At 53.6% G+C, this 14,452-nt stretch overlaps 1 protein-coding gene across 2 annotated transcripts in view; it reads right to left on the reverse strand.

Annotated features, from left to right (window-relative positions):
• The window catches only part of COL22A1 (collagen type XXII alpha 1 chain), a 197,501-nt gene that overhangs the window by 150,319 nt on the left and 32,730 nt on the right, over nucleotides 1-14,452 (reverse strand). For both annotated transcript variants that reach the window (XM_081116359.1, XM_081116358.1), the window contains exon 4: nucleotides 3,645-3,719. In XM_081116359.1, the coding sequence (XP_080972485.1) occupies nucleotides 3,645-3,719 (75 nt within the window). The remainder of the gene's footprint in view (nucleotides 1-3,644; nucleotides 3,720-14,452) is intronic.

Consider the following 14,452-nt stretch of genomic DNA (forward strand, 5'->3'; position numbering starts at 1 on the left):
CTGGAATCAGGGGGACCGGGAGCCCGCAGTCCACCGGCTGCCCCTGCTCCCCCCTTTCCTTCTGAGGTCTACCCCGCAAGGCTGCGCTGGAACCCCCAGGAAGTTTGGCTGCTGGGGTCTCAGGGGTCTGGCCGAGGCGCCCGGGGCTCACCTGTCCGCGGGCCTGCTTCCCTCAGTAGGTGGTGAGCAGTTTGAGGAATGGGGCCTGATCTGAATTCGGTTTCCGTCCCTCAGAAAGTCAGGAGCTTCTGTAGTTGTTCTTGTTTGTGGCGCCATTTGTGGCAAGAGGCAAGGGGAGGAGGGGGGAATTCACCAGACAGTGTCCATATCCCACTGGCTGCTCGCATTCCAGTTTATGAGCAGGACAAAATCCCAGCCCCAAAGCTTAGTGTCTAATGGGAAACAGACACATGGATGAGCAGGGTTGGTAGTCAATTGTAAGGAAGAGGAACGGCTGGGCATGTATAGGAGCACAGGGGACATTTTCCTTGCAATCAGGGAGCAATCAGGGAGGGCTCCCCAGAGGAGGCAGGGCTTGGCCTGACTTTGGAGAATAAAATCTGGTCAGACAGAGAAGGAGAAACAACCTTACAAAGGAGCTGGGTGGTGCAAAGTTCACTGGACCTGAGTCAGCCAGGTTTCTTCTGGGAATCCTGGCTTTTTCGGGATGTCAAGAGCCATGGCGAGGGGGACACTGGCTAGGAATGAGGTCAGGCTAGGTTCTGCTAGCCACGTGGGAGAGTTTGAATTTATTTCTGCAGGCAATGGGGAGCCATGGAAGGGCTTTACAGCAAGGGAGAAATACAATCCAGTGTCCATTCTCAAAGGCCATTCTGGAAGCTGGGGAGGGAGGAGCCCAGACCCCAGTGAGGACAAGACTCGGTAATATGTGGCTGGGGAGGAGGAAGGAAGAAGCTGTTGAGCTGCAGACTATTTGGGGTTGCTGATTACCTGGATATGGGAGCTGATGTGGGAGGAGAGAGAAATTCCAGAAGTCTGAGGCCAAAAGTCTGAGGACCTGCACTGTCCCTAGCACATTCTTTAAACATCAAATAGCTAACTTCCTAGGAAAGTTGCTTGAATTTGCAAAACCTTTGGTTATCAGAGCCAAGACGGATCCTCAGAGACATTAGGTCAGATCCACTGTTACATAAATAGAGAAACTGAGCCTCCGAGATGTTAGGAGATGGACTTCAGTCCCCTGGCTGGTGAGTGGCAGGGCCAGTCTGAGATCTTTGCCCCCAAATGGCCTGTCTGTTCTCCAAATCCTCACTGTGCCAGTCCAGATAAACCCTGAAAATAGCCAGAGTCATTTAAGGAAAAGCCTGGAGGTGAGGCTCTGAGTAACCACATTTTTTCTCCGATTACCCAATCGCGTTGAAATTGGCAAGTTTGAGATTCTGTCTCTCCATGACTCCAATTTCAGCTTCCTCATGGCTGGAGCTTTTTTCTGGGCTGGTGATAATTAGAGGCGATGATAGATACTGCGGGCTCTCTGTGCCCTTGGAGCTGCACAAACAGGGGATGTGCCCAGCATGCTGATGGGTGCCCACCTGGCACTGTGATGTATTCCTGGGAGCCTCAGAGCCCACAGAGGGGAGGGGACACTTCAGGGCTCCAGATCGACACAGTAGATTCCAAATAGAGGGTCCCATTTCCATCCAATCACCAAACAGACTGTTCAGCAGGACCCTCCTCATGTGCCAGGGACTAAAGAATTTGTTCACTGCTCTGCATATACATGTGTGTGTGCACACACATGCACACACATGCACAGGCACACACACACATGCACACTGAATATTCCCACCAAGAATTTGCTATTCTTAAGTAAAAAAAATACTCGGGCCCTTCAGTCTGTAGAATTGCAGGACAGCCTTCAACTCAGTCTGGCTCACAATGGCAGAGGCAGATTCATTTCTTCATTCATGTGTCCTTCCTTCCAGCCTGCCTTCCTTCCTGCCTTCTTTCCTTCCTCCTGATGGTCTGGATGTGAGCCCTGACTCCGCCACAAACTCGGGCAGGTTACCTAATCTCTCCGGGCCCCTGTTTCCCCAGACGTAAGATATATAACAGTGCCTGCCTCTTGGGTTCTGAGGGTTAAATGAGAAGCCCATGCAAATCCCTCGGCACACGTTAACTGTGGATGGTTACAACTGTTGCTGCTGATGGCATTATGGTTGTAACCGTTCCCTTCTGTGGACATACGCACTGGAGGAAGCATCGTTTAGGAGAGATGCTGCTAGGAAGGATCCACGGCTCGGGAAGCCACGTGTGCATAAAGCAGCACGCTGAGAATTTCATCTCAACACTGACTTGAACAGCAGCTTCCCGGGGCAGGGGCAGGCAGGCACACCCATGCTCGAGGCTAAGGGACAACTGATACCGAGAGCCAGAGCCTGGCTGGGGACCGAGTGCCAAGGCCCTCAGTGGGGATGGCTCTGTCCAACTGGCCAGCAGTTTCGCCCTCTGGGCAGAGTGACTCAGCTGTAAGCATATTCACCTCAAGGTAACTGAGTTAACAAAGTGAACAGGCTGAGTCATTCCGTGAGCTGGACAAAGAAGCCGGACAGTGCCGGCCCCGCACTGAGCAGCAACCACAGGCCAGGTGCTCTCGTGGAGGAGGAGGCTGGGGAGCAGCAGCTTTTCCACCTGGCCCCTCCAGGGCGCTCGGGCGCTTGTGGTTTGGGAGGTGCCAGCGGGAAGTGGGGGTGGGGAAGGGAAGGAAGCGGCTGATGAGGGCAGCCCTACGCTGGATCCACCTGGGGAACTGGGAAGTGGGGTCCCAGTGGACCTCAGATTAACCCCCTGAGGGGCAGCAGAGCGGAGGGGCTTCTGTGTCCACAGCCACTGGTGGGGGCTGCTCCTGAGGACTGCTAACCCCCCCCCGCCCGCTGTGCACTCAGGCAGCGCAGCCACCACCATTCTAGAAACAGCCCCAGGCACAAGGTGCGGATGCTGGCACCTCCGTGTCCTCAGCTGTGGCCCTTGACCTGGCAGGTCCTGGGATGGGGAGGGTCTGGCAGCACCTGCCTGGTGCCTGGTCCTGACTGTCCATGGCTCACAGCCTAGGAGGGGAGCCTGACCCTTCAGTGTCACACGTGGGCTGGAACTGGACCCGAGACGAGATGTGGTGGATGGAGAGGGGCCCCGACCCAGTGGGCATTGGTGAGGGGCGGGGCTGCCCGCAGGTGCCTAGTAGGCCTGTCACGTGCAGACAGCCCCCGAGGAGGGCTGCAGTCACGCGTCCCTTTGCTCTCCCCCCCATCGATTCACTCACATATTTATAACTCAGGCTCACTCTCCCCTTCGCTCCCAACATTCGTTATTCACCCCTCTGCTCGCCCTGCCAATCATCGGCTTACACATTCAGCAGCTCCGTCACCCACTCGCTCATGCTCCTGCGTTACTCAGCGACTCCTCCAGGATCACCAGCAACTCCCCAGCAGAAAACGTGCGTTTCCTGACTGTTGGGTGGTCCGTTGAGGGGAGCTGCCACCTGCACAGTTCAGACCACCCTACCGCCTTAGTTCAAGACAGGCACGGGCACGGGGCAGCTGAAGCCACCCTGAACCAGGGAGGGTGGCGCTCAGGCCCAGCAGGCACTGCAGTGAGCACGCCTGGGGCTGCTTCTGCTCTCTCACCTGTGATTTCCTTGGTCCCGCCGTTGGTGTGCTTAAAGCGATCTCCTTCCACACGGACGCTGGGGCAGAGCACATCTGAGAAAAGCAAGAGGAGACAGAGGCTAATGAGCCAATGGCACCCACAGTCGCTCTGTAGAATGGGACCTCACATGGATCCCCTCCCAGTCTCACAGCATGGAGGATGTCCAGTGCCTGGAGCAGATGCAAATATGAACAAGACCTTCTCCCCACCCAGGAGGAGCCGAGCATCCTCCATGAGAGGGAGCCAGACACCAAAACAGTGTGATACATGACAGAAAAGGGCATGGGTTGCTGGGGACCCAGGCACAGAACCAGTGCCCAGCCCGGCAGGTCGAGGTCAGGGAAGCCTTCCTAGAAAGCGAGGCTTGAGGTTCCTCCAACAGGAGCGGTAAGACTGAGCCAGACGCACAAAGACACAGGCAGAGGAAACCTCAAAAATTTACACATGAAAATTCCAAGTCAGTGGGACATTAGTCACACGGGTCATATGTGCTAGGGACCAACCAGAAAGGTGTTGTTTCTGCCACCATAAGGAGCTTTCGGTACAGTCCCAGGAGAATGCAAAACTGCCCAGTCATACAGAGGCAACTGGGTGTTGTGCAGTAAAAAAAACTTCACCCCAGGACGTTACATAAATGTCTGTCTAAACATCCTCATGATTCCTCCCTTGAAAGAAAAAGTTGGAAAGAAAAAGCACTCTTTTAGTTGCCCTATGAATCCCCGAGAGACCACCAACTTGAACTTGAAAGTCCTGGGTCCCAGTGTGGGCTCCACTGCTATTCTCCTAACCTCTAGGTCTGGCTGTGAGCATCTGTGGCGTGGGAGGCCCTCCGCAGCACCCCTCACCCCAGGGCTGCTTTGAGGATTGGGCAAGACCACGCCCGCGACAGGACTGGGGCAGGAGAAGAGGCCCCTCTTAACACCTGAGGCAGCTTAGTGTGGACCCCCCCGCCCATGGAGCAACTTGGTTACACATGTTAATATTATAACCACACATCATTAGGCGCATCACCATCTCATCAGCTCCACGCACAATGACCTCTTCTCATATTTGGGGTATAAATGTTCAAGTGTGGGGCAGGTTGGGGCCCTTCTGCCAACCAGCAGTGAGGGGAACAAGTGAGGTCGCTCCTGATTTGGGAGGAGCTATTTTTAATGTTTATCCTAAAAGGCACCAGGAGGTCTGACAAGCCCCAAGGAAGAGGTTATTTTGGAACCAGCACGGAGCTATCTGTCTAGGGCCCAATGCGAGATAGGATGCAGGCGCTGTGCAGTATTTAGAGGGCTCCACCCAGGGCGGCAGCAGCTGCAGGGTGGTGATCAATTGCTTTAACTTGGGCAGCCAGCCAGAGCGATGGCCGAGGACCGTGCGTCATCTAAAATGAGTTGACGCAGAGGTTCTGTCCTTGACTGTGAACGAACCCTTGGAGGCTGGCGACGGGAGCTCAGGGTGGGCAGAGCCACCCATCCTCGTCTCGCAGATATCCCCAGGGGACAGATTGATTTCCGAACCCCAAGGGCCAAGGATGGTCTGAAGACCCTGAATGCAGAAAAGATGGAGCTTTTCAAAGGTGTTAGGACTTGCACTGACGGCTTTAAGGAATCAGACTCCCCACACCAGCTGCCAGTCCTCTTTTGGGGATATCACTAAGCCTCACAGAAGCTTAAGGGGCAATTTATAGCTGACTTTGTGAAGTCAGGACAAACGGCTCCCAAAATACCCTCTCCAGCCAGCTCCCCAGGGCTGTGGGGGTCCTGGGGATCACCGCCCTGGGGGGAGGTAGGGTTAGCATCCAAAGTCCCTCTCGGCCCATAACCATATCCCTTTGGCCAAGATATGCCCATGTCTTGGATAATGATCTATTTATTTCTGCATTAACACATTTATTCAGACTAAAATATTTATAAAGTTCCAGTCAATTAGGTAGTTCTGGGGACACACGAAAGGGGTAACAGAGAAGTCACAGTGCCTGCCTTCAGGGCACTCGTGGGCTGACTGTGGTGATGGCCTCAGAACACGTAAACACGAGACAGCGTCTGAGCCGCTGAGACACCGTCTTGTCTCCTGGCTTCACAGCTGCTCCTTCCCCGCCTTTGAGGATTCTCAGCCTTGAGCCCAAGACCAGGGCCTTGCTCTCAGTCACCCCACCCTGGTTAGGAGACCCTCTTCCCGCCCCAGGCCCTAGAGCTGACCGTGCCATGTCGAAGGCACCGGTGCACCTGTCCGCCACCCCAGGGAGTGGGAGTCTGTAGACCTGGCTGGATCTCAGTCCAGCTCCATACCTACACTGGCCTCGCAGCTCCAGGTATGGACAGGTCTTGAATTCACGCAGAACAGAAAGGACTAGTGACACCTGAACTGAAAAGGAAACGCTAAACAGTGGACTGGGCCACCTTCCAGACATGGGCTGCATCGTAATGTTGACGAGCCAGTGAGACGAGCTCACCAGCCCCCGGACTACTGCATGAAGGGGAGGGAGACACCATGAGTTGTCAGCCTAATATCATTTCCCAGTGCCTTCTTGGCTAAAAGAATGTCACTCTTGTTCAGAGTGGCAGAGTTTTCAGCCCAAGGAGAAAAGCTGTGGCTGGAGGGTCTAAGACAATGATGGTTACTTTGGAGCCCATCTTTCCAGCCTCTCTTGCAGCTAGGGACGAACGTGTGACCCAGTTCTGGGCAAGAAAACAAACAACAGAAGTTTGCATCAGTTGGGAGAGGAGTGGTTTCTTAAAAAGAGTTTGCTTTTCCTGATGGAAGGGAACAGACATGGTCCGGGCAAGTTTATTTTCCCTTCTTCCTTCTTCAAACGTTGGACATAACATCGTGGGGGGTGGGGAAGCGTGTCGTGCTATGTCTAGGAGAACTGAGGAGAGAAGGGCCCCAAACCCCTGGCCTAGGTAAAAAGCACAGGAAAAATGAACCTCTTTTTGTCTTAGGCATTGCAGCTGGGTTTTCCTCATTTGTGGTAGAGTGTATGCCCCACCTGCAGGCATTTCCTTCCTGAGCTGCATTGATGAGCCAGGCTGAAGGATTTGAGGGCCAGCTTCTCCTTCCCAGTGACTGAGGACAATTAATGGGGTGGTGAGAGCAGGTCCATTATTTTTCTGGTTAGGGGGCTACTGACAGACTGTGCTCCCTATCCTGATAAATATGGATTCATCGGGCAATCACACAGGATCCGCAGAAGAAGCAGCTCTGGAATTAAGGACACAGGTAAGTTCTTAGAAATCAAAACATGTTCTGCAGTTAGTTCCTGGTCAGTTGGTTGATTTTCCTCCTTGAACACACGAGAGCACTAAAAAGGGCATGGCTGATTACGTTCATGTATTGCCACCTACGGACACACGCTTTTCCCTCTGTCTTTGGGTAAATAGAGCATGTAGGCTTCTGGAGAGAAAAGGGATCTCTCCTCCCACGGTATCTGGGCTCTGTTTCAACAGAAGCCATCAATAGAGGCTGGATTCTGGTTGACCAGAGCTGACGCCCCCAGGGGACACACCAGGAATTCACCTTAGTTTCTTTGGGAAAATGTTTCAACTCATTCTCAGTTTACCAAATGGCAAAGGGGAGAGTGTGCTTGCATTTTGGGGGAGGAAGAAGGTTTGCAGAAGACGGTCTCTGGTGTCCTTTGCTTTGTGCTGACACACCTGCGGTTCTGTCTGGAGAACACACAGCCAGCCATCCCTGGCTCTCAGCCAAGAGTGTCTCCAATTGGGAAAAGAGGGTGCTGGCAATTATTGAGCCCCTACTGTGTTCCCATCACCCAGCTGGGGACGTCATCCACAACAACCATTCTAGGAGGTCAATTTGTTCCCATTACACAGATGTAAAAACTGAGGCTAAGAAATTCATGAGACAGGAGCACCTGAACTTAAATAAAGATCTACCTGCCTCTAGAATCTAGGGGTAGAGATGGCGGCCCCAGTCCAGATCAGCAGGACCAGGGGAAGCAGGGAGCGGAGGCTGAGGGCTCAGTGAGCAGGGAGGGGAGGCAACCCCTGCCCATCCATCACCTCAAGGCAGCTGCTGCTGAGGACAGCTCACCACAGAAGAGATGATGACATTTCAAGTGGGCAGGGAAGAGGCGGAGGAGGGAAGAGATGAGTCAGACAGCAGCAGACGCAGGGCACAGCTCCTCCGCAGCTCCAGGGCCAGCCGGAAATCGTCCACACATTCCCACTTTGTAGAGCCAGTGGGCACCGAGCCAGGCTCCGGGCCTGGGATGATACGAATAGTGGTTACAATCCCAACGGCTCCCGGGGACTGAGCTCCCCACGCCCAGGCTCTGGGGACTGTGCCTGCCCTGCTGGGGGATGAAGTTACTTCTGTGAGTAGCAGACAGGCATGCAGACGGCCTGCTCTGAACCAGACGCTGAGTACATTGACACACTTAATCCAGCCCTCGCCACGACCTTACAGGATAGGTGCTACTGTTTACAGAAGTGCAGGAAAGGCACAGAGAAGTGGGAAACAGACCAGGAAATGGTACAGCCAGCAAGCTGGCTCCACTGCCCCAAGCAGTCTCTCCAAGGTCACCTGCCCAAGGTCACCCAGCCCATCGGGCTCCAAGTCTGTCTGTCTCCAAAGCCTGCACAGCCAGCCAGCCAGCTTGCTACCTCGAGGGGCCCCTTCTGCCTCTGGACAGCCCCGACTTGTAGAAGGGCCTTGCTCACTCTGAGCTGATAGAATTCAGGTGCTTTCTGAGTCTGGCCCGCTTGTGCGCGCTTACACGCAGCTGGGACTGGGAGCCCCGGGTGGGCAGACTGCAAGCGCATCAGCCTGCCCACTGCTGGCCCAAGCCCCCAACGGGTCCCGTTCTCTCTCACCGAAGCCAGTTAGACGGTTCAGTGCAGCCGCATGCTCCTCCCACTCCCTGAACTTCTCCCGCTGAGTCTCCCTGGACCCCAGCAGGTCCCTCCTCAAGAGGAGTGGGAAGAGTAAGGCCTCATAGGAGCCATAAGAACCTACGAGCACCCGCATCGCTGGAATTGCACTCCCGCTGGCGGGACGGAGGGGCGTGCGGAGGATCCGCACGGTGTTTAGCGTGCTCTTCAGCATTCTCCGCGCTACTTACCACACCCATTTTGCCGATAAAAAACTGAGGTTAAGGGAAGCTGGAGGACCTGTTGAAGTCACACCTCTAATTAGTGGTGGAGACAGAATTCAGACTCAGCACGACTCCAGCACGCTCACCACCTCAAGCCCGCATGCATGCGGGTGTCTGGAAGGACCTACACGGCATTTCAGCTGCCCTTCCTCTGAGGGCAGAACTTGGAGGATTTTTCTCCTTTTTACTTTTCCATACAGTTGAGCCTTGAACAATGCGGGGTTAGGGGTGCTGACCCCCCGCAGTGGAAAAGCCAGGATAACTTTTGGCTCTCCAGTCAGCCTTTGCATCTGAGGTTCCAGCCCCCGCGGGCGGAAAACAGTATTTCTGCGCTCCCGACTTCAGATTCCCAAGCACAACAGCAAATGCTGTTTTCCATTGAGGTGGGTCAAATCTGCGGATGTGAAACCACAGGTACAAGGGCAGACAAACCTACATTGTTCAAAAGTCAACTGTATTTTCAAATTTGCTATAAAGATTTACACATGACTTCCTACCACAGTTTTTTAGGTTATCATTATCATTATTTTTTAAAAGTGGACCTGAGCCAGGCCCTGGGGTCCTAGATGCTGAAGCTGCTGGAGGATCCAGGGGGCCCAGCACCAGGCAGTGGCCACATGGGTTCTTTCCAGAGGTGAACTTTGAGTCCTGGGGGGCTGCTGAGCCTGCATGAGGAGACCTGGACATTGACAGAGGGCCTCATGGTGATCAATACGCACTGTTGTACCCAGGAGCCTCCTGCCAGGTGGACAGGCCCAGAGTTTTAGGGAGCCACCATGAGACAGACAGACAGCTAGGCAGACAGATGGCAGAGCACTCTGAACACTGGTCAATGGATACCTGCCCACGCTGGGAGGGTCAGTGGTGGGGGCCAGGAAACACCCCAAGGAACAAAGAGGGACCAGAACTGCAACCTTGGTGGAAAAGGGTAGGCAAGCACTCTCACCTCTGCTGTGCACCAGCTGCCAGGCAAAGCAGCTTCTATATCTGTGCTCTGATTTCACAGCAGCTCTGGGATGTGGGTGTGCTCACATGTGGAGAAGCTGAAGCTCAGAGAGGTTAAGTAACCCATCCAACATCACACAGCTGGCAAGTGGCAGAGGCAAGAATTGAACCCAGGCAGTAGGGCTTGAGCATTGAACACGGGGCCTTTATTCTACCCACACATCTCGGCACTGGAAAGCAGCCTGCAAACATAGCAATAAGCAGCCTGTCACTGACAGCTGCACTGCCCTGAGGTCACACGACAGTCTCATTTAACCCCTCCCAGCCCTGCAGGGCAGATATAAGCCTCCATATTTTACAGGTGGATACAGAGGTCATCCAGCTGTAAAGAAACAAAGACTGCTATTAAGTCACGGTGTGGACTGAGTGAGATGAAAAGAACACCACCCAAGCTTCGGGCTGCACCTCCACCTCCTGTCTTAGGCCGTCCCGGAGATTGCTGGCCTGCGTTTCACTTCTAGGCCAAAGGATACCGGCACCAGCTGCCTCCCCAGGTGCCCAGTCCCCTCGCTGACTGACGGATGGAAGATGTGGTCAGGGTGCCCAGAGTTTGAGGGGGTGTTCATGTGAAGGTTTCAGAGGCAGCCTGGTGGAAAGTAACAAGCTATTGCTACAAAGAAATGTCCCCCTGGACCTGCTGACAGCTGCGAGCACTGGGGCCACGAGACCAGGGCCACACATCCTCTGGCTCAGGAGGAGCGGTGCTGCATGAGGCCTGTGGGCTAGGTTCTGACACAGCTGGGTCCTTCCTGACACAGCTTTTGATCGGAAAGGGTGCCAATTTGCTTGGAACCTCCAGAAACAAAGGAAGCAGTGACAAGAAAGGCCCTGCCAGGGCCATCTCTCATCTTCCAGCCCCAGCAGGTGCCTGCTCCCTGGTGTAAACTGAGGCTGAAACAGGACCCTTGGGGGTGCATGTCTCCTAGGTGGGTGGAAAAGTCTGCAGTCTGCAGACCTCACCTAGAAAATGTCCGTTTCTCCTTCTATGTCTGTGTCCAGACCCAGAAATAGGTGTAAAAGTTTGTGGGTGTTTTTTTCCCTATTCAAGGTCATCCTGAAGGTTAAATGGGATAATGTATGGGAAGTTGTTGGCATGACACTGTCAGCATAAGAAACATTCAAACCTATGAAGAATTTTTGTGAGTCTATTTGAGCCAAACTGTTGATAATTGCCGGGAAACAGAATCTCAACAGTTTGAGATGATGCTCTGGAGGATGGCAGTTTTACACCTTGTTTTATACATTACAATCAAAAGAGGAGACCTAAGTGGGTTACATGAAACCCATGGGTGATAGATCAGGGAGGAGGGAGAAAGCGAAGGGGGGAAGCTCTGGGATTGGATAGGAAGTAAAATGATGGACACACACGTCTTTGACTTAGGCGGGTGCAGAACAGTTAACAGTCAGCAATTAACTCAATAACAACAAGGGGATTTGTGGTCTCCACAGAGCCATACCTGTGCTTTGAGGGGCCCAGAAAAAGGAAAATCACTCTGACATTCCAACAATTTGTTATTGTAGATGTAAGAAGACAAGACAGGCTCAGTTAAGGTAAAGGTTGACTTTTGTCTGGGAAGATTCTAGCCTTGGACATGACTACCCACCATAAACTGCTTTTAATTAATAAGTTTTAATTTCAGACCAAGCTTTGTAGTTACTTTAGGTCTCTAGGTTTGCAAGGCTGCCACTCAGGCCTCCCTGAGCTACTTAGGTTAGCATGTGGCCCCTTTTCATCCGCAACACCTGGCATCTAATACATGCTCATTCATTCATTTAGCCAACACATATTTGCCAAGTGCCTGGCACATACGTCCTGGCGTGAAGAACAAACATGCAAACATGCAGGTGAGGTGGCCCTGCCCTCTTGGTGCCAAAGAAGGAGGCAGAGATCAAACCAGGAGACAGACACAGAAAGCAAGCTGGCATCACGCGATCAGTGCTGTGTCTGAAGCTCTGGGAGATGTGATGGGGTGCTGGGTGTGGGGTCCAGGACCCACGTCAGATACACTGGTCTGGGCAAACTTTTCGACTAAGGACACTGGAGCTGAGAGCTAACAGGGGTGGGAACCAGCCAGAAGAAGAGCAAACAGGCAGAAGGTTCAGGCCAATGCAGAGCCTGAGGAGGGAGGGGCTGCCTTGACCTGGGGGCTGGCAGGGAAGCTCCCCCAGCTCAGGAGGAGTGAGTGGGGGAGGCGGTGGGGAGATGCTAGGTCAGAAGCAGCCTCATCTTAACCCCAGGCAGGGTTTGGAATTCAGGGCAACAAAGAGATGGCATGCCCCGGTACCAAGTGTACTCTCAAAGCCAGGGAGAAGGTAGGGGTAGCTACTGTGTGATTTCAAATGTCCCTGGTCCCTCAGACCTCCTTCCTTTTCTCCAGGGGAAAGTCCCAGGGGCCAAGCACCAGTAGGTGTCACCAGAGACTGCAAGGACCTCCTCTAGGAAGGGCTCCTGACTTTGACTGGAGAATTGCCGGTGCAGAGACAGTGCTTCTAGTCTTGGGAGTGGATGAGGTTCCTCAGAGGCAGAGACAGAAGAGAGGAGTCTCCAAACTAGGTCTCAGTGCCAGCATTAAAATATGCAGGACATGAAGAGAAAATGGCAAAGGAGGGGAGGCTGGTGAGACAGGAGAGCCAGAGAGAGAGGCGGCCCAGAGGTCCATGGCGGGAGCGTTTCAGGCAGCAGGGAGCAGTGCACAAGTCAAATCCTGCACATGTCACAAGACTAGGGCGGCGAGTACCACGGGATTCGACATCGGTGCACAAATCCTGGGCGCCCTGAGCAGTGGGGCAGCGGCCTGAGTCTAGGGTTCGAGGGAGACTGCAGGGCTCGCGGCTGTCAGCCCTGGTTCTGGGGGGATTCTAACCTCAGAATCTTCCCCGACCTCTGGTTCTAGGGGGATTCTAACCTCTAGTGACTGATGAGGGTGCGCCAGGAAACGCGCCTGCTCCCAGTCCTTCCGGAGCATGTCTCTGCTATACAAACATCTCCCTCCATAATGAGTTTTAAAATTATTTTCACCAAGAAAGCTAATTACTCTACTTCAAGCTCATTATTCCAAAGGACTCGACAGTGTTGAAAATACCTCCTAATATCAGTGTAAGCAGGAGGTGGTAGGTCGAAGGCAGAAAGGAAGAAAGCAAGACCAGATATTGCACCTCTTGCCCTGAGCATATACTATTCCCTCCAACTCCAATGTGAGTTTCAGAAGAGAAAATAGAGGCTCACAAGATTAAGTGACATGTCCCCAGGTAACAGGACCCACATTCGGGGTCCAGGATTCAAGTGCAGGTGTGTCTGATTCCCGTTCCCCCCCCCTCTGCCTTACAGGCTGCCACGTGGGCAGCCAAGGGGAAAGGCAGACCAGCGTGGGGTCCATGCTCGATCTTCAGAACAAGGGTTCTGGGGCCCCATGGACCCCTTTAATGAACAGAATTGGTGATACTGTCACCTGACAGATGAAGGGAGGGGACCAGAGTGCGTGGTCAAGGCCAGCGGTGGGCAGGATGGAGGGCAGGCCCCTCGGGACTGCTGGACACTTGTGTTCTGAGGGAAGGTACTGCCAGGCTGGAGGGGCAGGACTCGAAACAATGTGTCCTGAGTGTCCACCCTCTGCTGGAACATGATTGTGACTGATGATAAAAAGGCCACAGGGGATAGAAAGGGCAAAAGTCCCTGCCCTCCTGAAGCTCACACTCCAGAGGATTCCTTTCAGTTCTCTCAGGGGTATCATTCCCACTTTACAGATAAACAAATAGAGGCTCAGAGAGGCTGCAGGGCCTATCCATGGTAGAAGTGGCAGGGGTAGGATTCGCACCCAGATCTGGTTGAAGTGCACAGCCCCCAGTGCCTGCCCAGCGCACCCTAAAGTCCCTCAGGTAAAAGATGAACATCACAGGACAGGCTCGCTCGCAGCCGAGTTCAGCTGTGAGGAATGAATGAGAGAGGCACTTCTTTTTGGAATTAATATTTTGGCAACATAAAATCAGACTTCTGGATCAGGAAAAAGTCTGAGCGACCCTATAGTCCAGCCCTCTCACTTAGGAATCTGATGTCAGCGAAGGGAAGGTGACTCAGGTGCAGCCCCCCACAGGCCCAGGCCCCCATCAACACCCCCCTGTGGTCGCGTGGCCACAGCCTCCATCCTGCTCCTCAGAGGCCCCCTGCGGCAAAGCCGGGGAGCACCACCTGCCAGGGGTCAGTCAGGAGCTTCTCTAGTTTCAGTGTGTTTTCGGGAACACTGGTCCTGGGATGAAGGCATATGTCTTTCAGTGCCGAACTCTCTCCCCAAGACTTTGCCTTCCATCTCTGATGCAAAGCCTCTGATCCAATTCACTGCCCTGGATGGGAGTTTCATCAGCTCAGGGTGGGTGATGGAGGAAAGACTGGGCTCAGGAACAAACATCTCTTTAAGCTTCCTCCCCACTGCCTGTTCTGTTGGTTCCGTGCTGGGGGGTGACCTTGTGCCCATTTTGTGTGGCACCCCATTTCCCAACCCCCTGGAGGCTGTTTGCTCAATTCCAGAACTGAATCCACTCTTAATAGCGACCCCCAGGTGCTAACAGGGATTAGTCAAAGAAAGTACGTCAAGTGCCACATTCAGTCCTAAGGCCGGCAGACTCCCAGAACAGTCCTGTTTCTACTGTTCATTCTCACCTGGGACCCAGCTGCTGAGT

The sequence above is a fragment of the Miniopterus schreibersii genome (genome assembly GCF_964146895.1).
Source record: "Miniopterus schreibersii genome assembly, chromosome: 17".
Classification (NCBI taxonomy): Eukaryota; Metazoa; Chordata; class Mammalia; order Chiroptera; family Miniopteridae; genus Miniopterus; species Miniopterus schreibersii.